Below are 22,333 nucleotides of genomic sequence, written 5' to 3'. Positions count from 1 at the left end.
ATATATGAATATATATATATATATATATATATATATATATATATATATATATATATATATATATATATAAACACAAGGGAGTTTGAGAAAAGAGAGCACTAGGAATTGAGAGCATCAAAAAGGTACCTGAGCTGAGTCTTAAAGGAAACTAAGGATCCTCAGAGGCAGAGGTGGGAAGGGAAAGCACTGCAAGCACAGAAAGAATAGTAAAAGGCATGCATGCCCTTAAGATGCTTGATGCATTGAGTTTGCTGGATTAGGAGGCAATATCTCAGCAAAGGCTTGGAAATGAGAGATGAAGTGTTGTGTGAACACAACAGCAATTACACCAGTATGACTAGACCAGAGACTAGGTGGAGGAGAATACTAAGAATGGTCAGAGACAAGGTAGAAAAGGATCAGATTGTAAACACCTTCATATACAAATCAAAAATTTTATATTTGATCCTAACATAATAGAGAAGCACTGGAATGTATTAAATCAGTGGACAGAGAGGTGAGATGATAGGGTCAGATATCATTTGTATGGAGGTCAGATTGGATATGTTTCTCTGTTAAGGGACTTCAATGACTACAGATTAATCAATTGAACACAGAAAACGTAACACTGGAAGGAACTTTAGAAATCTCATTTTACGGAGGAGAAAACAGAACTCCAGATCATAGGGTCTCTCTCCCAACCTATCCATGCCAACTTACAAACAAAAGGATAGCTTTTGACATAATTATGGCCTAGAATAGAATTTGTGGAATATTTATGTGTAACAATCCAACATAAATTAAAAAAAAACATCCTACTTCTCTCTGTTTTAACTACGCATGGCAATCGAGCACATGAGTGATGCATTCTCTATTCTTCATATTAGCCAAAAGGCAGTTCAAATGGCAACTGTTAAAGTATTAGTATTCAAGGACTTGAATCATGTTAGATGTGGCTCAGGGGTTCTTTGTCAGGTTTATAGAAATAGATTAGCAGCATTTAATGTCAAATAATCTTTAAACCAGTATGATTCAACCCATACTGAAATTTCAATATGACCCTGAAATCTAATATTTCCTCTAATCTCACATGATCAAGAATGACAAAGTAATAATGTTTGACTTATAAAACAGATTGTAAAGAATGAGTTTGGCCATTTTATAATGGTGATTACCAACATAAAATCAAATGAGTTAAAAATAATTATCAAAAAATCATTTGTAACTAAAAAGTGTAATGACTGTCTTAAGAGGCAACTCAGTGAAGAGAACACTTGGTCTGGGTCAGAAAGACCAGAATTCAAATCCATCCTTGACAAATACTATGTGACCCTGGGCAGGTCACTTAACTTCTATTTGCTTAATCCACTGTAAAAAAATAGAAAACCACTCCAGTATCTTTACCAAGAAAAGTCCACAACTAAATTATTATCAGCAAAACAAGACCCTAAGATAATGCCAAAGGACTCATGATAAAAAGTAAGATATCCACAGTCAAAGAAGGAACTTTGGGAATCTGATTGAAGATTAAAGAATGTCATCTTTCATTTTATTTCCTTCATTAATTCTTTTATTGTATGTATAATATGAGTCGTCTGTCAGCATTAGGAATATGGAAATATATATGATATGAAATAAGTGATATAATATATATTAGACTATTTACTAATAGTAAATGAGTACTGATAGTATTAAGAAGGAAGGAGACAGAGAACCTGAATTACAACATGTCAGGAAACAATTGTAAAAAATTATTCTATGTATAATTGAAAAAAAAAGAAAGTAAAAAAAGGAAAAATGTGAGGTCGGTATGGTCGATGGGGCCAAAAGTGTCAAAAACACCTTAACTATTGAGCGTAAACAAGTCTGAAAAGCATCTCAATTTTTACTACAAATTTTATAAAACAAACATATTTTGGAAGTGTTTAAGTTAAAACTGATTAAAATTAATTTTATTAAAAAGTATCTTGTTTTAAATTGGAATAACAACCCTTCCCATGGATGTTTCGTAGTCCTAAGTTAAAGTAGTTCAAATATACTAATCTTTCTTTGATACCAAGAATTTTAAAACATAATTGGGGTATTTAAATTTTTAAGAAAGACTGTTGCTTCACTTTTTGTGGACAAACAAGCTTCGTGGCTTGTTTACTCACTTCTATTTTAATATATGTCATGGTGCTTGCATAGTTACATTTTAGCAAAGTCTCATTACAGTGGTAAACTTTATTTAAATATGCCCACAAAACATTAAGCTGTTACAATGGTTCAACACTTCCTATTAGGGTTGAAATAAACAAGACTTTCTCTCCATACCTCCATTTCTTCAATACATCACTAACATCTGAAGATGTCTATATCTTAAGATGATTTTCACAAAACACAAAGATATATATAGTAGCTTAACTTCCACTTAAACATAATTTCTTCCTTTAAATTTTGAATTTTCTCTGTGTTCAGAAACTATAATAAATTAGCAATCCGTTTCCAAGCAGGTTTGTTCATGAATCAGAGGTCAAGTTCTTTCAAGTTCTCAAACACAATTTTTACCTTTGTATAGGTTTTTGGGAACTTGGCAGGTATGTCCGCATCCATTCGAGCAACATTTCTTCACTCCAGAGCATTCATTATCAATTTCACAACTTTCCACACAGGCAGCTGCAAAACCACTGGCCTTCTCAGGTGCTGGACAGTCACCTTGCTTCACTGACAGAATGTACTTGAGGAACTCACAGCTAGTTAGGCATTCATAGTTCTTCTTGGGGAAAAGAGGCTAAAAAAGAGAAAAGGGAGGAAATGCAATCTTCAGTTAAAGAAAAATAAATCACTTTCAAGCCTTCTAGGAGGAACATTTACAACTATTCTTAAAGTTTTTCTTTTTTAATTTTTATTTTTTCCGGTTTACATGTCTATACAATTTTTAATATTTCTATTCTGATGTTTTGCAATCCATGTTCTTTCTCTCCCTCCTACTTTCCTCTTCTTCCCAAGAAGCAGGCCATATTATATGTCACCCATATATTATCATATAAAACACATTTCTCTTTTCATCATGCTATGAAAAAATTCCTAAACCTTTTCATGAAAATACAAATGGTTCCTTTAAAAAAGAAGAATTCAAATCAAGCTCCGAATCCACTATAACACACGTCTTCTTAAAGACAATGACATGCAAAGTACTATATGCCAATTCACTGAAAGAGGATATCATGTTGTAGGACTCTGTATTGCTTGTACCTAAGCTAATTTGTTCCTTCATGCGTGTTAGTTTCTTCATAATTGCCTACTGCTTCAATTAAATAATTCGTGAAATTTGGAAAGGGCTATCTAATCCATTGCTCTGGAAGTTAATGAATATTTTTTTCTGCTGATAGTAAGTCACACAAAATATTTTACAAGTTGTTAGCTCAGGAAATTATTCACAATACTTAATCAGTTCTACTTGAGATATTCTCTGAATCACACATAAGAAAGAACATATAGTTATTATCGGGAATTTTTTATAATGCTTTAAGATTTGAAGCATGTTTTTCAAATAACATCTCACTGTATCCTCATCATAACACTAAGAGGGTTTTTTTTTACTATTATACCCATTTTTATAAAAAAGGAAACTAAAGCAGACAGAGGTTGGGATTTGACCAGGATCTCTTAGCAGTGACTTGAACTCAAGCCGTCCTAAATCCAGATCCTGTTATCTATCTTTTGTGCCACCTACCTATATTTGTGCTAATAATACTAACTTGGCTTAGAAAGATAATTTTAGAGATTCCAATCCTGTTAATTTTCTGAAACCAAGCAACATTGTTTTCTAACTAAATAATTTATTCTGAAAATGTAATTTTATTTTCCTTTTATTAAATATCTTATTTCATAAACATGATTATTCTAAAATGAACGGTTGTAAAAAATAGCATTTATAATAGAATCAATGTAGCAGTAATACATCCATAAATTTTGCTTAACAATAGATTGCCTCAGTAGTGGAAACTTTAGTTAACCATATTCACAAGTACAACTTTCTAAATGAAGGCAAGGTGAGTATCTATAATGAATTATCCATACCTCAATAGAAACGGATAATTGAAATCTGGCTTTCATAGTTAAAGGTTTTGCACCATGAAAAATAATTTAATATTATACCTTTGGAAATCTAGGCATCTATTCCTGGAGTTAATTGCGTATGGATAGCTCACAAAGCTTTAATACCCATTTGGCTATACCTTTTCTCTTTTACTAAAAATTATATTCAAAATTATAAGACTATTGTACTCCTTGTAGCTTAAGTAAGAAGTTATATAGACTATCCTTATTTACCTGTAGTTCTAGTCATTTATAATATAGAGATTGATAAGTTAGCAGGGGAAAAAAGCATTGCCTTCAAAAACTTCCTTGCAGTTTGCATGCTTTTAGATGAAGTGAATGATTCAAAATAATGACTTTAGATAAAAAAACAGAAGTACAAGTAGCAATAATATTAACTAAAATAAGCTTCCCTTCAAAACATAAATTATAGATCCAAATATATGACATGTCTAATTCAAATAAGAGGAGATAAATAATACTTGACTATCACCTGATTGATATTTGGAAATAACATTAGTTGATCCAACTAAAATTGTTTCTTTTCAAATTAAAAGCTTAGTGGGTTGGGGGAAGGGAGAAGAAGGGTGATGGTGTAGATTTTGAAATCACAAATTCACAGCTAGTTAATTAGGAAACTTTATAGCTCCTTAAGGCATAATCTTTCCTCAAGGCTTTCCTCTTTCACTCTATTTCACAGTTCATTTTTTTCTTTTAGTTGCTAAATGTGCAGTTATTAATTTTTGAAGTTCTAAATTTAGATTCAATCCAAAATTTCTAATCAAAAAAGAATGTGAGTAAAACTGTAGATAATTGTAGAAAATTTCCAAACCTAAACCTGCCTTTTTTAGACAAAATGTACATAATATACGTACTAAAAGAAAAAAATTGAAATTTGGATTCACTCACTCTGACCCTGTGGTCTAAAATTTCCAAGTATAAAAATTGGCAAATTTTTACCATATAGTGACTTAGAAATAACAGCAATTTAACTGGTCCTGTGTTATAGAAGGTAACTATGGTGCAGAGAAGAAATAATGATAATAAGTTCACATATACTTCTAGTCACTTATACACACATATTCACTGACTTTCAACTCTGTTGCATTATGGTTGCAAGAAACAAATATATCAGCCAAATTAAGCAGTCATTAAATATAGAGAGAAAAGATGAGGCTCGATTAGAGTGATTTTGGTTTTTAGTTATCTTTTAGTTTTTAGTCCATCTTTGCCCTTGTAGGCAGCTAACTTCCAGCAAATTGTATGAGGGCAGGGAAGGTGCGTTAATATAAACTTTGCATGTCCCCTAAGCCTAGCATACTCACTGCTTTGCATAAATTAGGTACTTTAAATTGTTGAATGGGATTGGTCCTTGTTGTATAGTAAAAAGATTAATATTAATCTTTCTTAATTTATTTTAATTTAAATTTTCTTAAGTTCTTAGAGTAGAAAGTAGAATTAGATTTCTAGTAATAGTAATTGAGTCTGCATTTACCCTTGTAGACTTTGGTTTCCTCATCTGTAAAAGGAATAAGTTGAACTGCTGAGTCAAAACTCAACTTGATCATCTAGATCTCTATAATCCCTTTCATTTTAAATTATGTGAAGCCAAACATTAACATTTTTATCCTTGCTGCTTTGAAAAAAAATAAAAAGTTGTCAAATGGAAGAGGGATTAGATGCCTGCTGCTTGGTCCCAGAGCACAGAAGTATATTAATGGACTCGAGCTGTGGAGAAGAGAATTTGGCTCAGTTTTAAATAAAATCCTCTTTAATAAATTAGTTGCGTCCCAAAGTGGAATAGGCTATGTTAAGAGAAGTAATATATTTCCCTTCATCAGAGGTATTCCAATGAAAGTTGTAACACCACTTAATGCGGTAGATGTAGGGGATTCTTTCCAGCACAAATTGGTCTAGATGACTTGTAATGTTACTTCCATCTCTTTGTTTCTGTGACTAATTTACAGCTCTGAGTCACTCAGATAAATTTCTCTCCATTCTCCATTGACTTACTTCATTTGGCCCTCCTAAAATCTAAGAAGTCACTGAAGCATTTTATAGATTGTGCATATTTTCTAATGCAATAAATAGTATTGAAAGGTGTATGTGTGTTGGAGAATGCTTAAGTGTGAATAGAATTAGAGCAGATGGATAGTGGAGGAATTTGGCCTGAAAACTCAGTGGATTAGTAAAAAGTTGTCTTTTCCATTTGGTTTATAGGAAATTTGTATAGTTGAATGTGTGGCATACATTGTTTAAACCTTTCATTCATTGAGAAGGTATGAATATCTACTGAGAGTGCTGAAAATAACTAGCTGGCATAATGGAAAGAGTGCCTGGAGTCAGTAAGACTCATCTTCCTGAGTACAAATCTGGCCTCAGACATTTAATTGCTGTGTGACCCTGAGCAAGTCACTTAATTGTCTGCTTCAATTCTTGATCTACAAAGTGAGCTAGAGAAGGAAATGGTAAACCTTTTCAGTATCTACAAAGAAAACCCCAAATAGGTCATGAAGAGTTGGACATGACTGAAATAAATGAACAAAAACAAAACAATGAAATACACATTGTACTAGACATGGAAAATTGAGGGGAGAATAATTCTCTTCCATATAGCATTTAAAGATTTTAGAAAATATTTTCTTCACAAACAACCCTTTGAAATGTGGGTTAGAGTTATTATTAGCTTATACAATATTATATTAATGTTGCTGAGCAAACGAAGACTGAAAGAGAGGATTATAAATTATATTATAATCACGTGCTTTATAAGGATTGTAGAGAGAGACAACTAACCAGACAACTAACTTGATCCCAAGTTCAATGTTCTTTCCACTACAAAAGCCAAAATCTAAGGATTTTTCTCAGCTTCAGGTAAATGGTTATTTGCAAGATGAAAAGTAATAAATGAATTTTAGTAACAAGTCACTGAACTAATAATTCAAAAGTTTGGAGATTATGAGCATTTGGTATAGCAAAACTTATTTTTTAAAAATACACTTTATTCTTAATTTGTTAAATATGCCCCAGTGATTATGGGAAGTAGCTCAGTCTACAGTAATCATTTAGTTTATATCCATCATATTTGCTGAATTCTCACTGATATTTTGAGATTTGTATTTGTAGTATGAGCAAGTCCTCTATTAGTTTATTTAAAAGAGTGAGTTTCTGATTTATAATCTTGTCACTAAGTCAGACTTGCTAGGTTTTTAGTAGGTACTGTTTTTAGCAGTTCAAAATGATGTATTTCACCATTTTTAATATTCATTGTCTAATCCGAAATAAGTTTTGGTTCCTTAGAGAAAATTTATCTGTAATTTGTAGTGGTAATAATCTGGCCCTCAATTACAACCATAACTCTTCCACCTACCCCCACCATTTCTATAAACAAATCTGCATCACAAGTCACTGGTTCAACATTTCTTTGTCAACATGTCAGTTGATTTCAAGTGAATATAATCCCCAGAGAGTCTTTTGATTCTTTTCTTGGATATGTGCCATTTCATAGGCTCCTTCCACAAATAAACAACTTTTAGTTCTATTCAACAAATCCAATGGTGTATACAGGTTGTCAGCCTTGACTACTATTCAGTGAAGCAATGACACTGTGTCACAAAAGTATTTCTGTTAGTGTTTGAACATGTGCAATGATAACATCTGTCATCCTCTTTCTATTTTGGGGTGAAGAAATTTAGCTGCCTCCGTATGATGGACCGAGTTTTTCATTAATATATTATGGGTTATTATTAGGACACTCTACAAATTAGTTATGGTACAGTTTATAGTTCTACAAGTATATAGTAAGACTATTTCATGAAAAATACTGAATACCTTCTGATTCATCTTTGAGTTCAGAATGCCTATATTCCTTTTTAAACATTCAACCACAGATTTTATCTTTAATCTCTTAAAATTCTGTATGGCCCCAAATCTTATCTGCCTTGAAAAGATCAAGATTTTTGTAGGCATTGCCTTCCTCTATCGGTTCAATGTGATCTTAAATTGAAGCAAAAGCCTCCAGTCTCTGTCCTTCCTTGATGTCCATTAATGATTTTACATTTATTGAGTCCTAATGACAATTTTATAACATTGTTGAGAGACTTCATGAGATGAAGGAGCTAGCTGTAAAGGTTTTTTTGGGGGGGCACATATATGTTGATGGCTTCCACATATCATTTGATAGTGATTGTTAGATGCTTTGATTTAACTCCCTTCTTACTTTGGAAACTAGAATTCTATTTAGGAGAGATGATAAGGAATTTAAAGGTACAAAGAATCATAATGATGTTAACCTGAGTCCCTAAAAATGCTAATTGCATAAATTCTCTTGATATTATTGTGTTAATTATATTTTTTCAATAAAGTTTTTCCATGTGGCGTCAAATATTAATAATTATCTCAAGTTGTTTCTGCTATGGTAGTATTTAGTGTCTGTCCTTTGGAAAATTTCTTGAAAGTTCTGTCTTTTCTGCTATGTTCTAACTATGACTATGGTTCCTGAATCTAGTGCTATGTGCATGTCCAAAAATTCTCTTACCCCTTTCTGTTAAATTCTGTTGGAACATATATTCATTAATTATGATTGTAGGATATATAAACTTTTCAAGTATCATTTTACTATAATTGTTTGGCTGTTTTAATGATAGATTGAAAAATGATTTTTGGAACCAAAGAATGTTTACATATCTTTTCTAAATCATTTGAAAATGCATAGCTTTTTTTGTCATGTTCCTTTATTAAGAATAGGCATAATTTCTGTTGTTCTGTCATTTTAAAATCATACCTGACTCTTTGTGACCTGAATGGGGATTTCTTGGCAAAGGTACTAGAGTAGTTTGCTACTTCCTTCTCCAGTTTATTTTACAGATGAGGAAACTGAGGCAAACAGGTTTAAGTGACTTACTCATGATCACATGGATATTAAGTGACTTAAATCAGATTTGTACTCAGGAAGATGAGTCTTCCTGATTTCAGGCCTCATACTCTATCTACCATACTATGAAGCTGTAGATTTGCATTAAATGGTCAATTCAGTTTCCTCAGACTCTTCAAATTTTCCCTCTTCATATTTTAGTAATTCTTAATTATCTGCCTTATCTTATGGAGAAATAGAAACAGTGCTGGTCTCAAAACCAGGAAGAACTTGGTTCAACCCCACCTTTGTTACATTCCTACTGTGTGATGCTAGACAAATCACCTAATATCTCTGTCACTGAGTAAATCTTCACAACTGTTAAGTTGTGGAGAAGGATTTGACCTCCATTGGTAACGAGATTTTCTTCACCTGGGAATGCAATGATTCTCAATTCCTATCCCAATTTCATCTAATCTAGTTATAGAAAGGAAGAGATTTCTCTGTATATGTGTTTTTTGTTTGTTCCTGTATTGTTTTTTTTTTTATTTTAAACCCTTAATTTCTGTACATTGACTTATAGGTGGAAGAGTGGTAAGGGTAGGCAATGGGGGTCAAGTGACTTGCCCAGGGTCACACAGCTGGGAAGTGTCTGAGGCGGGATTTGAACCTAGGACCTCCAGTCTCTAGGCATGGCTCTCAATCCACTGAGCTACCCAGCTGCCCCTCCTGTATTGTTTTTATAATTATTCTGCCCTCGTTGGCAATACATTGTTGTATGGCTTGCAGCTGACAATACCATTGACCAAAACAAATAAAATGAACTACCCATCTGTAACTGTGGATATTTGTTTCCAATTCTGCTAACTGGCACATAAGAAATTATTTATTTCTTCAGTCCATTTCATGTGCTCTTGTTGCTTGCCAATCTCACTTGTCAGTGCTTTCTGCTTTATAGAATTTCTAGAAGGTGAAGTACTGCTTTTTCTTGTTTGTTCTGATATATATTGCTTTCTTGTCATATTGAAAAACAAAGAAGTATGACTCACTCCAGTGTCTTCTATGTCAAGCTTATCATTATATCAATTTCAAGTAGCACCACAGTGTAACCATATGCTGCCTCATGTATTATCCAGAAGTAATTCCAGTGCCCAAATAATCAACATTTCAGAATCATTGACAAGCTTTCATAGCTATTAGAGTGGTCAAGTGACACAGTGTTTGTTTCCTAGCATTTCTTTACTTTATTAACCTTCTTTCTCTTTCTACCCTCAGGAAATAGGCTATAGATTAGTTGGTGTTAGAGAAAGTTACTATCATTATCATCATTTGTTCATCTTCTTTTTATTTTTCCTCTGTCCTAGCTTTCAAAATGATGCTTTCATAGGAACTTCCCTCAGACATGTCACTAACTTATTACTGTATTTTTTTAAATTAATGTTCAATAACAGACTTCTCTACTAGCAGCAACGCAAGGATCCAGAGCAAGGCTGAGGGACTTTCGAGAAAGAGAACTAGCCACATTCAGAAGAAGAACTGTGGGAGGAGAAACACAGAAGAAAAACAACTGCTTGAACACAAAGGCTGATGGGGATATTATTGGGGATGTAGACACTAAACGATCACTCTAGTCCAACTATCAATAATATGGAATTAGGTCTTGATCAATGATACATGTAAAACTCAGTGGAACTGTGCATCAGCTAAGGGGGGTTAGGGGTTTGGGGGAGAGGGAAAAAACATGAAATATGTAACAAGGGGAAAATATTCAAAATAAAAATTTTTTTAATTAAAAATAAATTAATGTTCAATTGCATACTGCACAGTAAGTTAATAAATTAATATTTATTGAAGAAAAGTATCAGGATGCAAGTTCATCCTCCCCAGGCTCAATAAAAGAGCTTCATTAGCATGCCTAAAGTTGTATACAACAACAGGGATGATACCTGATTATATTTCCATATTATTTTAATCACCTACAATATCATCTATAATATTTAATTGCCTATGATAGATCAGCATCATTAATTAGACATTAATTAGGATGAAAAAAATGCTATGTTTTAAGCAAGGGTTCCTAATCTTTTACATGTCCTAGATCAATTTAACAGGATAATAAAACATATGAATCCCTTCCTTGGGTGGGTGGGGCTGTTTTAATTTTTATAACAGAAACCAATGTTTTCTCCCACTAACTTTCTTAATTCCATTAGTAGCAAACACAAGAAAATTGGCTAAAATGACAAAAGGGAAAAGTGACAGACATTGGAGGCAATGTGGGAAGAAGAGGACACATACATGATTGGTGGAATTGGGAAATGATCCAAACGTTTTGGAGGCAAATCTGGAATTGTGCCCAGAGAGTCATAAATCTGTATATAACTTTTTTACCAGCAATGCCCCTACGAGGTTTATTTCTTAAGGTGATCAAGGGCAAAGGAAAATAATTTATATATTCTAAAACATTTATTGCAGCACTAATTCTGGCAATAAAGAACTGGAAGTTGAAGAGATGCCCATCAACTAGGCAATGGCTAAGCAAATTCTGGCACATGATTGTGATGGAACACTACTGAGCTGTGAGAAATGAGAAACAGGTTAATAAAAAAAATTGGAGGAGGCAGCTTTGTAGCTCAGTGGATAGAGAACCAGAACTAGAGACTGAAGGTCCTAGGTTCAAATCTGGCCTCAAATACTTCCTAGCTGTGTGACCTTGGGCAAGTCATTTAATCCCCATTGCCTAGCCCTTACCACTCTTCTGCCTTGAAAACTATACATAGTATTGATTCTAAGGTGGAAGGTAAGGGTTTAAAAAAATAAAAAGATGTATTTGAAATAATGACAAGTGAAATGAACAGAATCAAGAGAACATTATACATAGCAACATATTTTTGAAGAATGAATTGTGTATGCCCTCCTCCAGAGAAAGAATGGATAAACAGAAATGAGGAAGATAGAGTTTTTATATCCATATATCTTTTCTTCAAATGATGCCTTCTCTAAAGGGGAGACGGAAGGGTATTTTAATGTAGCAATTTAAAAAAAAATTAAATTCCTTAACCTAGTGAAGAAAAAATCCCCTTATTAGCCTTGATTAAAATTTATTTTTTATTCGATACTCTGAATCCATCCCTTATCTACCAGTTGATATCATATCTTGGCATCTCTCCTCTGGAATCATGAATGACCCATTGTATTCATCATAGTTTGTATAGCTTTCAAACTCACCTCTCTTTGTACTACTGGTAAATACTATTGTCACTTTAGTCGTCCTCTGACTTCAAATTTGTTTTTATAATACCAATGTTAAAATATTAATTATTCTTCTGTTTCACTTAACTTCACTCTCCCTAAGTTCCTACAGATTTTTCATGTCTCTTTGAAACCATCTATTTTCTTATTTAACACATATTATTCCATTACATTCATATGCCATGATTTGTTTTCAGAATGTTTTAAAATACATAAAAAAGAATACAAAGTAAACTAATTATATTGAAATATGCATTTTACCCCCCAAAAATTATGAACTCCCTAAAGTCTATCCATGGACTCTAAACTAAGAACTTTTCATTTATAAAGATTTTAAGCTATACAGATTTTTTCTTTCTGAACAGCTCATAGTTTGTTTGTTTTTTTCATATAAGGTTTGAGGCTTAAAGCCTACAGCAAAATTATTAAACATTCCATTTTCAGCATAAAAGCATAGTAACTAACTAGAGGGAGGAGCCAAGAGAGTGGCTTAGTAGCAGTGAAAGCTGAAAATGCTCTGACAATCCTTCCAAAAAGAGCTATAATTAAAAATTCTTGTAAATGGGGTAAAAATGTGCTTGGGACAATAGACTCCAAGAGAAACCAAAGGGCATCTTCTCTTTGGGTAGATGAGATAGCTACCTTTTCCTTCACTTACCGCTATCTCTTTTTCCAGCTCCCTTTTTATATGATGTTTCATCCTATTTGAATGAAAGCTTCTTAAGGGCAGAGATTGTTTGGCTTCCTTGTATTTCTATCCCTAGTATTTAACACAGTGTATGGAACATAGTAAGATCTAAATAAATGCTCTTCAAGCTAATTATCATCTATATCTATCTATCTATCTATCTATCTATCTATCTATCTATCTATCTATCTATCTATCTATCTATCTATCTATCTCCTTAGTTGCTGCTGTCAGGATTGGCAAGCAGCCATGCAAGGACCATCTGGTAATTTTTTTTTTCTTTTATTCACTAATAATCTTTGCCACTAAGTGGTCAGTTCAATTGTTTATATCTGCTGAAGGTAAAAATACTTTAAGGACTCTCTCAATCTTTGTGATCTTTGGAGGAGCCCTACTGTCCATTGCAGGGGAAGTGTCAATAATACTGACCCAATGAAACCTTTGTTTGTAGATAACCTAAGTCTATGATCCTCAATATCCTCTCTTTTTTTTTATTACTCCACCACTGATAATATTGAGAATCAAAGTACTAAGTTAAAGAGAGTATCTAAGCCAATGAGATTATCCATCCTTCAAATATAAAGCAGTTTAAAGAATAATCTCCAGCAACACTAGAGTAATCTTTCTTGTTGTAGATCATAATCTATTCAAAAGAACTTACATTTGATTTCAATCTGTTAACCACTTATTTTTGAAAATGAAACTTGTAAAATATAGTATGCTTCAACTTATTTGACAATGAAAAGGTGATCTCTGATAATTTCCTCCATCATTTATCATTTTAATGAATGTCTTAAAGAGTTTGAAAGCTTCTAATTGTTTCTGAAGTTATATCGTTCAAATTTCCTTTTTTTGTTCTGGAGAACTTATTGCCTTTGCTAAAATGTGTATGTATAATAATCGGGTTTAGAATAACAAAATTATTCCATTACACCTAAAACTTAGCCAAGTAAATCAATACAGAGCACCAAGGAGAATTTCAAAGAAGTTATATATTTTCAACATCTTTTTTCCATAAATTTGTTGAGATAATACATGCTAATATGCTAAAGTATTAAACAGACTAAAAATGATGATAAAGAAAAAAATTAGCTTAACATGGACTTTTGAAGTCAGACTAATCTTTTCTCACTAATGCCTTTCAATGATGACTGATGAGGAGGCACTATAAGTTACCTAATGAAACTAGGAAACGTTCTCTAATGTTCAATGTTATGTAAAGACATTGTCATTGAAAGTTATTGAACTTTTTATTTGGAGGGAAGATTAAAATTGGTTATGATATTCCTTTAGCCAGCTTAAACCTAGATGTCTTTTTTTATCCTCTGCTGACAATTTGTAACTGCATACCACATGTTCAGAAGAAAACATGAGTGCCAAATGTTATGAATACATATTTAACTAAATTTCAACTAGCAAGTGATTCAGCAAATAAAGGACTTTTGTGAAAGATAGTAGTTCTTATATCTATGCATTAAATAAAGTATACAAAATAGCATGGGAAGAAGAGTATTCTAAATTAACCAGTTACCAAATCATGAGTGTTAAAATCATTATCTGGGATAAGATGCATGCCAATTTGACTGATAGGGCTGGCAATTGAGAGTTGCAGAATGTTCCCAGGTGCCCTAAGCCAGAGGCAAAAATTGGTTGGTCCCACCCTATAACTACTCCCAAAGAACAACAATTGGGAGCTCAAAACTCAGAGCTGAGATTTGAGCAGGATTCTCTTGGAGCAAGAACTGGGACAGAGGGAGGTAAAGGGTGGAAAGGGTAGGCCTGAAACCTGTAACCTGTACCTGACTGAGAGAGAGTTAGTGATCAATGAACACCATTAACAGTAGAGCTGAGAGAGTATATAGATCATCTAGCAACATCAACATCAATAGCCTTCCCTGTTCTCTGGCTTGGCTGTGGCCAGGTCAGGTCAGAGTTAGTGAGAGGGTGAAGACCTCCAGTTTCTACCAGCCTAGCAATCTCCAGACATGATCAACAATTAGTTCAGTAGCCAAACAAATAGAAATAGGGTTCCCAGATCCTCAAATCTATTACTTTGTTTTCCTTTCCCCATTATTAGTTTCAATAGAGTGATTTACCAATTAATACCTTCCCTGAGTGGTTATTCTACCAAATCCCTTGGGAAAGGGAGATCAATATGCAGTCAGATAACATTTTTGATAGCCAATCAATAGCCTTATCACCAACTAATCCAACCTCAGGTTGGGGCCTAGTGAGGTTAATCATCTAGCCAAACTCTCAAGGGTCCCTAACCAGAGCAACTGTTAGAAGGAAACAAATGACTGGCTTAATCAATCAAGCCTGTCAGGGAGGAGAGGCATAGATTACATCCATAGCTATTGTGAGAGGAGTGTGTGTTTCTTCCCTCACCAACTATAGTCAGCTTAGGCCTTGGGCACCTGATCCCTCCTCCATTCATAGAATCTCTGAGATCTACATACCACCTATCCTCCAAGATCTAGGGAAGATCTAAAGGAGATATATAAGGATATTATAAAGCCTTTCATTTCTTTTTAACATGAGTTAGGAGGATAAATGAACCAAGAAATGTATCCAAAGTTGTTTCCTTTGCCTTGGAAATATACTAGCTAATTCAATTCAGTTGGAATGATGGCTTTCCTATTCTAAAGGCAATATAACAACTTCAATATAGTGATGTAAATTTCAAAGAAAAATGATCATAGATTTCTGTATCAATATGGCATAGGTTTCTTGTGAATTTGGCCCCTTGTTGCCCAGAAATAGATTCTAAATTATCCACTACAAAATTATTTATTTCATCATATTATATTTCTACATATGACATAGAAAGTAAACCAAAGAGTATACTCCTCTAAAGACTGATTCATGCATGATTCAGAACCCAAGATATAAATAAAGCAAGGTAATTCTTGAAGATTCTGAATATTTATGAGTAATATTAGAATTCAACAATATACCTCAATTTTGCATATCCTTCATCCCCTCCACTGTAACAGTTGATAAATCTGCTCATAAATAAACTTATAAGTATGATTCATCTGTGTGTTTTGTGTAGTAAAAATATTCTGAAATTCTAAAAACAGTGCTTAGAACTTTGCTGTGAATTGTTAATATTGCAATATGTTTCTACCTTTGTTTAAACAAACAAACAAAAAACTTTGAGAAAGAAATGTTGAACTCTCCTTTCAGAAATCTATCATTTGACTAAACTCCATGTTCTAGGAATTTAATTGTATTATAATTTTTATATTATATTTATATTATTTTATTTTATATTATAATTATTGTAATAATGATAGTGATGGATCACATTCTCCCTAATGCAGTAATTGATAGAACTCAATTCTGCCCCATTCCATCTCCACTCTCACAGACATGGAGACACAGGAAAGCAGGAAAGAGTTGAGGGGTATGGGATGAGGCTGAAGTCGAGCCATAGGAGAAATTATCTTCAAAGGAAAATGAGTAAGAAAGTGAACATTAAGGGAAAGTAGGGAGAAAAGAATAAAATTACCAATGACCTCCAAAAGAAAACTCAATTTAGAACTTTGAGCATAAGCAGATAAAACAATAAGGATGATATAAATAAGAGAATATGACCTCCAAATTATCTAAATGAATTAAAAAATCTCTGAATAAATATATTGCAAGACAAAAGAAAATTAATCAGTAGGTGCTGAAGCAAAGAACTCTGAAGATTTCCAATCATGAAAGGACTTTATGTTGTTATAGAACTATCTAAAAGAGAAATAAGAATTGTGAAATCAGAATTTTGACCTGAACAGAAGAAATATTTGGGACAATAGAAAAACTTGAATCCATGGCAGCAAATTTCACTAAAGAAATAATGGCTAATTGGGAATGTAAAAAGGCAGAGACGTGAAGGACAATTTATAAGAAGAAAGCAAATATGAGCCATTCCTCAATTGCTAAATGGTCAAAAATATAAATAGATAATTTTTGGATGAAAAAATCAGAGCTATGTAAAACTATAAGAAAATGCTTAAAATCATTATTTTTTATCTGAAAAATTTTATTTAATTAATTAATTTAGAATATTTTTCCATGGTTACATCATTCCTGTTCTTTTCCTCCACTCCTCCCACCCCTTCCCGTAGCCGACAAGCAATTCCACTGGGTTTTACGTGTGTCATTGATCAAGACCTATTTCCATATTATTAATATCCAATCACTATTGATTAGAGAAAAGCAAATCAAAACAACTGAGATATCATCTCACACCTATCAGATTGGTTAAAATAGTAAAATGACAAAATGAAAAATATTGGAGAGTATTCCCAAATTCTTTTTTTCCTTAAAATACTATGTATGTGCCCAAGAAAACAAACTGATTGGTATAAAAGACTTGTATTTCATTTGCTAAGAGGTATCATTCTCAAGAGCTAACTTAGGTTAAATAAGTGGTTCTAAAACATTAAAATTAACTTAACTGTTCTAGTTTTCACTAAAAGGGAACAAAGTTGTCCCTAAGATTTTATTGGTTTCTTTTTCCTTTGCTATATGTTCTTTGTCATTGAAGAGCATAAAACATGGATCCACAATGAGTCAGGGCCTACATAACTTGGTGGATATCTGAAGACCATTCAAAATGGCACATCCATCCTGCCCTGCTGAACAGGTACATTTCCATGTAGATATAATAGGAACCTTATCTTTAGAAATATAAAGCCACTATATTCTTGTCTCATATCCTTAATTCTCCCTTGTGTTAATTGTTCAACAGTTCATAAATTCCTCATTTTATCTCAAAGTTGAACATAAACAAAGATGGCGTCTATCATCAATGAGCCTTAACAATACTCTTTATTTCCAAAGATGATACTCCAGAAAAACAAGAGATAGGAAGAATATGTAGTTGGTGCTTAATTTTTGTTAATTGATGGATATCAATTCCTGGAGAGGAAATACTGCGAAGTATCCAATAGGGCACTTCTAAACCTTATTGAAATGTTTGACAGAAAAAAAAATTGTTTTAGGAATATCTGTTTTGTGGATATATGTAGGTTTCATGGTATAAAGGAGAAGATGGAAGAAAATGTGACCTTTAATAATGTTTTATCTAATTGAGATTTGGACAGTACATAGCTAGGGTGGTAGTTTTGTAAATTGAGCAGCTAGGTGGCACAGTGGATAGATGTCAAGAGAAATTCAAATGTGACTTCAGAAACTTACTAGCTGTGTGATCCTGGCCAAATCACTTAATCCTCTTCGTCTCAGTTCCTTATTTGTAAAATGAGCTGGAGAAGAAAATGGAAAACCACTCTAGGATTTTGCCAAGAAAACTCAAAAGAAATCCTGAAGAATCAGATTTGACTGAACAACAAAAATTTTATGAATGTAAAGGAGATGGATGTCAGGAATTTTGTGGAAGGAGAATTGAGACTTGTCAACTTATTGTATATGGAAACTTACAGCAAAAAAGAGAGTTAAGAATGACTCCAAAGTTGTAAACTTTTGTGACCAGGAAAATAGTAGACACCTCGATAGAAACAGAGAGAATTATAAGTATATTCTACCCAAACCCCTCATACTTTAGGGATGAAGAAAAAGAAGTTCAGAAAGTTCAAGTGATTTGTTCATGGCCATATAAGTAGTGAGTGACAAGGTCAGGATTTGAACCCAGGTCCCCTGACTCTATCCTGTAATATTTACCCTGCCAGGATGCAGTCTGTGAATCATCAAAGTATGATTCTTTAATACCATGAACTGCTTTACTTCATAATACTGTAGGAATATTTGTTAATCTTATCCTCAAAAATAGTAGTAATTTCCCATAACAGAAATTTTCATCTTAATCACATGGAAAGTAATTTGTCAAATACAAATAAACATGAAAAAATTCCAATTTAATGTACTAAATATGACTAATTCCACTGGTAATAAAATAGGAGAGATTTTTAAATGCATTTCATTTTCTTTTTTTAAGACTAAGATGAGTAAACTATAAGTGATTTTACAACTTTAAAGAGTCCTTTAAATTCTCAATTTCTTAGAGAATTCCAGAACTTTAAAATTCACATTGTGCCATCAAGAGACAGAAAGTGTAACCAATTTCTAGACTTTTTTTCAATAATGTAGGTATTTGGAAGAAATCTGAAATTTGTTGGTTTACTTTTTTTAATAGGCTAAATGCTTGGAAGAAGAAAGGTTTCATTCTCTGATTAATAGATTTTCTTAAAAAGTCACTGAATAGTCATGGTATTCTCAGTTAGCATTAGTATAAAATTCAATCTAAAAAATTATTTATTTTATATGATTCTTAACAAAGGAAAATAATAAAGAGATCATAAAGTAAATAAAAAGTGAATCAATCAAGCTAAATTCTAATCAGATTTCAATTTTATCATCTCTATCACTACATGGAGATGGAAACTATGTATTAGTGGATATACAATAGTCTTTTTATAAAATTTAAAAGGAAAATTATGTAATGTTACTCTACTGGTTGAATGACTTCATGTATTTTCCTAAAGAAATGATATTAGAACCTCATTATGATACTGTTTCCTTGACAGAAGAATTTGCTGAAAGGAGAGTCCATTTTGGACCATAACCTATCCAAAGATTGAAGTATCAAAGCACTTTATCATAAGAAGTTCTCGTCTATTTTTTGTTTGACAGAAATCCCAAAAGGTAAATTTATAATAATATTGTAGTATAAATCTTGTCTTCAAAAGTCTTAATTCTGTAAGCAATTACTTTATCCCAACAAAACTACAAAACATACACACATGGCTTCTACACTGACTTTCTCAAAAGTCTTTTTTTCTCCTAGAGAGAAAATTACAGTAGAGAAAATTACTGTTCAGATGTACTGAAGTAAAAGATTACCCTATCAGGAAAAGAGTCAACATGTTGTATGCTGAGCCACCTAGAATAAACTCACATTTAGAGGTTTTTCTCTCCTCACATCTGGAACTTATTACATCCTGTCCATACTTATTTCTAATCAGCACTTTTATGTACCTTTAAATGCTTTACAGAAGATCCCAGACAGGTGTAGGCTCTGGTTCAATTTCTAAAGAAGAATGTTTGATCAACCAACCTGGTTTTTAAGACACAGAACTAAGGAACACAGCAGTGGAAGGAGAAATAGCATTCGAATAAAAGAAATCCCAACAGGAGACAGCCATAAATGTCTAAGTCTGCATTCTCAAACTCACAGGTGGTCTACAGTAATGCTACAATTTGCAGATCTATAGGAAAATGTATATTTAACTGCAAAAATTAATAGAATTAAGATACCATTGTGGCTCCATAGAACTGTACGGTCTCTTGAATGATCTCTCCTGACTCTAGAAATTACAATAAGTACTCATCTGGTCACTGTTTTGAGATCTTGCTGATAAGGTTGTGAGAAAATAGCAATCGAAGTACACGTTTCCCCAGGTATTGTTTAGAATTAAAACCTTCCCAAATGAACATAGTTTGGAAGATTCTCTCAATATTTTCTCTTCACATCATACTGGGATTCAAGATTGGTAGCCCATCCTTTTTATTTGGCTTATAGATGGCACAATGGATAAATCTCTGAAACTGAAATCAGGAAAATCTGGATGAGAGTCCAGATTCAGAAATTTACTAGGTACATCTCTGCCAGTCACCTAACCAACTCAGTGTTCTTAACTGTAAAATGGGGATAAATATAGCACCTACATCACAGAATTGTTTTGAGTATCAAATAAGATACTATCTGCCAAATAGTAGATATGTAAATAATTATTGTTCCTTTCCCTTCTTGACTTCCCCTACTCTGCATTACCCAAGGAAAATAGAGCAGTAAAGAATAATAACATAAAATGGTCCCATGAGATGTAAAATTTTATCTTATAAATTAAGATATGGATAGATAGGTAGATCTGGAAAGAGAAAGATACATGCACATGTACATGCAGGGGTCCTCAAAACTCTTAGTACATGTTTAAGTTTGGGGATAATATGAATATTATATTTTGAATTTACAAAATAAAAAGTAGATAAATTGGAGTATTATTTTCGATTCTGTGCACCACAGTTGAACTTTAAGTTGCAAAGGTCCATTTCTTTATAATACAAAAACACTAATAAGCTGAAGTATGTCTAAAATGATAGGGAATGGGGAAATAACTTGAAAAAATTCCAGTTTTGGAGAAAAAAAAGAAAATATGCTCAACTCACAAATGTAACTGAATGGACTAAACAATTCAATAACATGAAAAAGAGTGATTGATCAGAAAAATACTACAATCTGTTGCTTACAAGAAATGCATTTGAAAAACAAACATTAAAAACAAAACTGAAGGAATGGGTAAAAAAATAATATGCACAAAGTAAATTTAAAAAAAAGGACAAGCTATGTGACCCTGGTCAAGTCACTTGACCCCCATTACCTACCCTTACCACTCTTCTTCCTTGGAGCCAATATCCAGTATTGACTCCAAGATGGAAGGTAAGGGTTCAAAAAAAAAAAAAAAAGGACAAGTTGCTGTCATACTATCAGACAAAGCAGAGGCAAATATGTGCCAAATTCCTAGTAGCCAAATTCATAAAGGAAACGTTATCCAAGTTTCAAGAAGACATACACAGTAATATAATACTGACAGGAGGTTTCAATGCCCCCCAGAAGCTTTGAATGAGTCTAAGAGAAAATTAATCAAAAGGTAAAATATTAAATTGAACAAATTTCTGGAGAACCTAGGGTAAAAAAGATACCATATCAGAGCAGCTTTGTGGCTCAGTAGAAAAAGAGTCAGGCCTGGCAACAAGAAGATCCTAGATTCAAATCTGGCCTCAAATCCTTTCTAGCTGTGTGACCCTAGGCAAGTCAGTAAAGTGCAATTTCCTAGTTTTTACCACTCTTCTGCCTTGAAATGAATACTTAGTATTTATTCTAAGACAGAAGATAAGGGTTTTAAAAATAAATAACTAAAAACTATAGACATAGCATCTTTTAAATGAGACAGAAAAATGAATATTTATCTGCATTACAAGGAACTTTTACAAAAATTGACAGGGTACTAAGGTACAAAATAAAATGTAAAAAGGCAGAAAGAGCCAATATATACTCTACAGACTATGATGCAATAAGAATTGAAAATGGTTCATAAGCCTCAAACAAAAGATATAGACCCAAATGGAGACTTAATGAAATATTAAATAATGAGTAGGTCAAAGAATGACTCATAGAAACATTGAATAAAAGTGGAAAAGAAAAAATACAAGGATGAAACATTACCAAAATGTCTGGTTTAAGTTGAAGGAGAAAATCAATTCCAAAAGAGAAGATTAATGAACTGAATTTGAATAAAAAAAAATAGAAACCCAACACATAAAACAACCTAAAATTAGCACAAAAGAGGAGACATTTAAAATGAGAGGAAAACAAAACTATAGAAATGATAACTAAAAGTTTTCTGTAAATGTCTAATAAAATTGACCAAACTTTTAGCTAATATGATGAAAAAGAAGAAAGTAGAAAATTA

The 22,333-nt window shown here is 32.8% G+C and overlaps 1 protein-coding gene across 1 annotated transcript in view; it reads right to left on the bottom strand.

Annotated features, from left to right (window-relative positions):
• Nucleotides 1–22,333, bottom strand: part of ANOS1 (anosmin 1) — a 246,054-nt gene that overhangs the window by 72,937 nt on the left and 150,784 nt on the right. The window contains exon 4 of the mRNA XM_044666979.1: nucleotides 2,527–2,749. Coding sequence (XP_044522914.1) covers nucleotides 2,527–2,749 — 223 coding nt within the window. The remainder of the gene's footprint in view (nucleotides 1–2,526; nucleotides 2,750–22,333) is intronic.

Source organism: Gracilinanus agilis, chromosome 3 (genome assembly GCF_016433145.1).
Source record: "Gracilinanus agilis isolate LMUSP501 chromosome 3, AgileGrace, whole genome shotgun sequence".
NCBI lineage: Eukaryota > Metazoa > Chordata > Mammalia > Didelphimorphia > Didelphidae > Gracilinanus > Gracilinanus agilis.
Note: the sequence above shows the minus strand (reverse complement) of the source record. Positions and strands in the feature narration are given on the sequence as shown.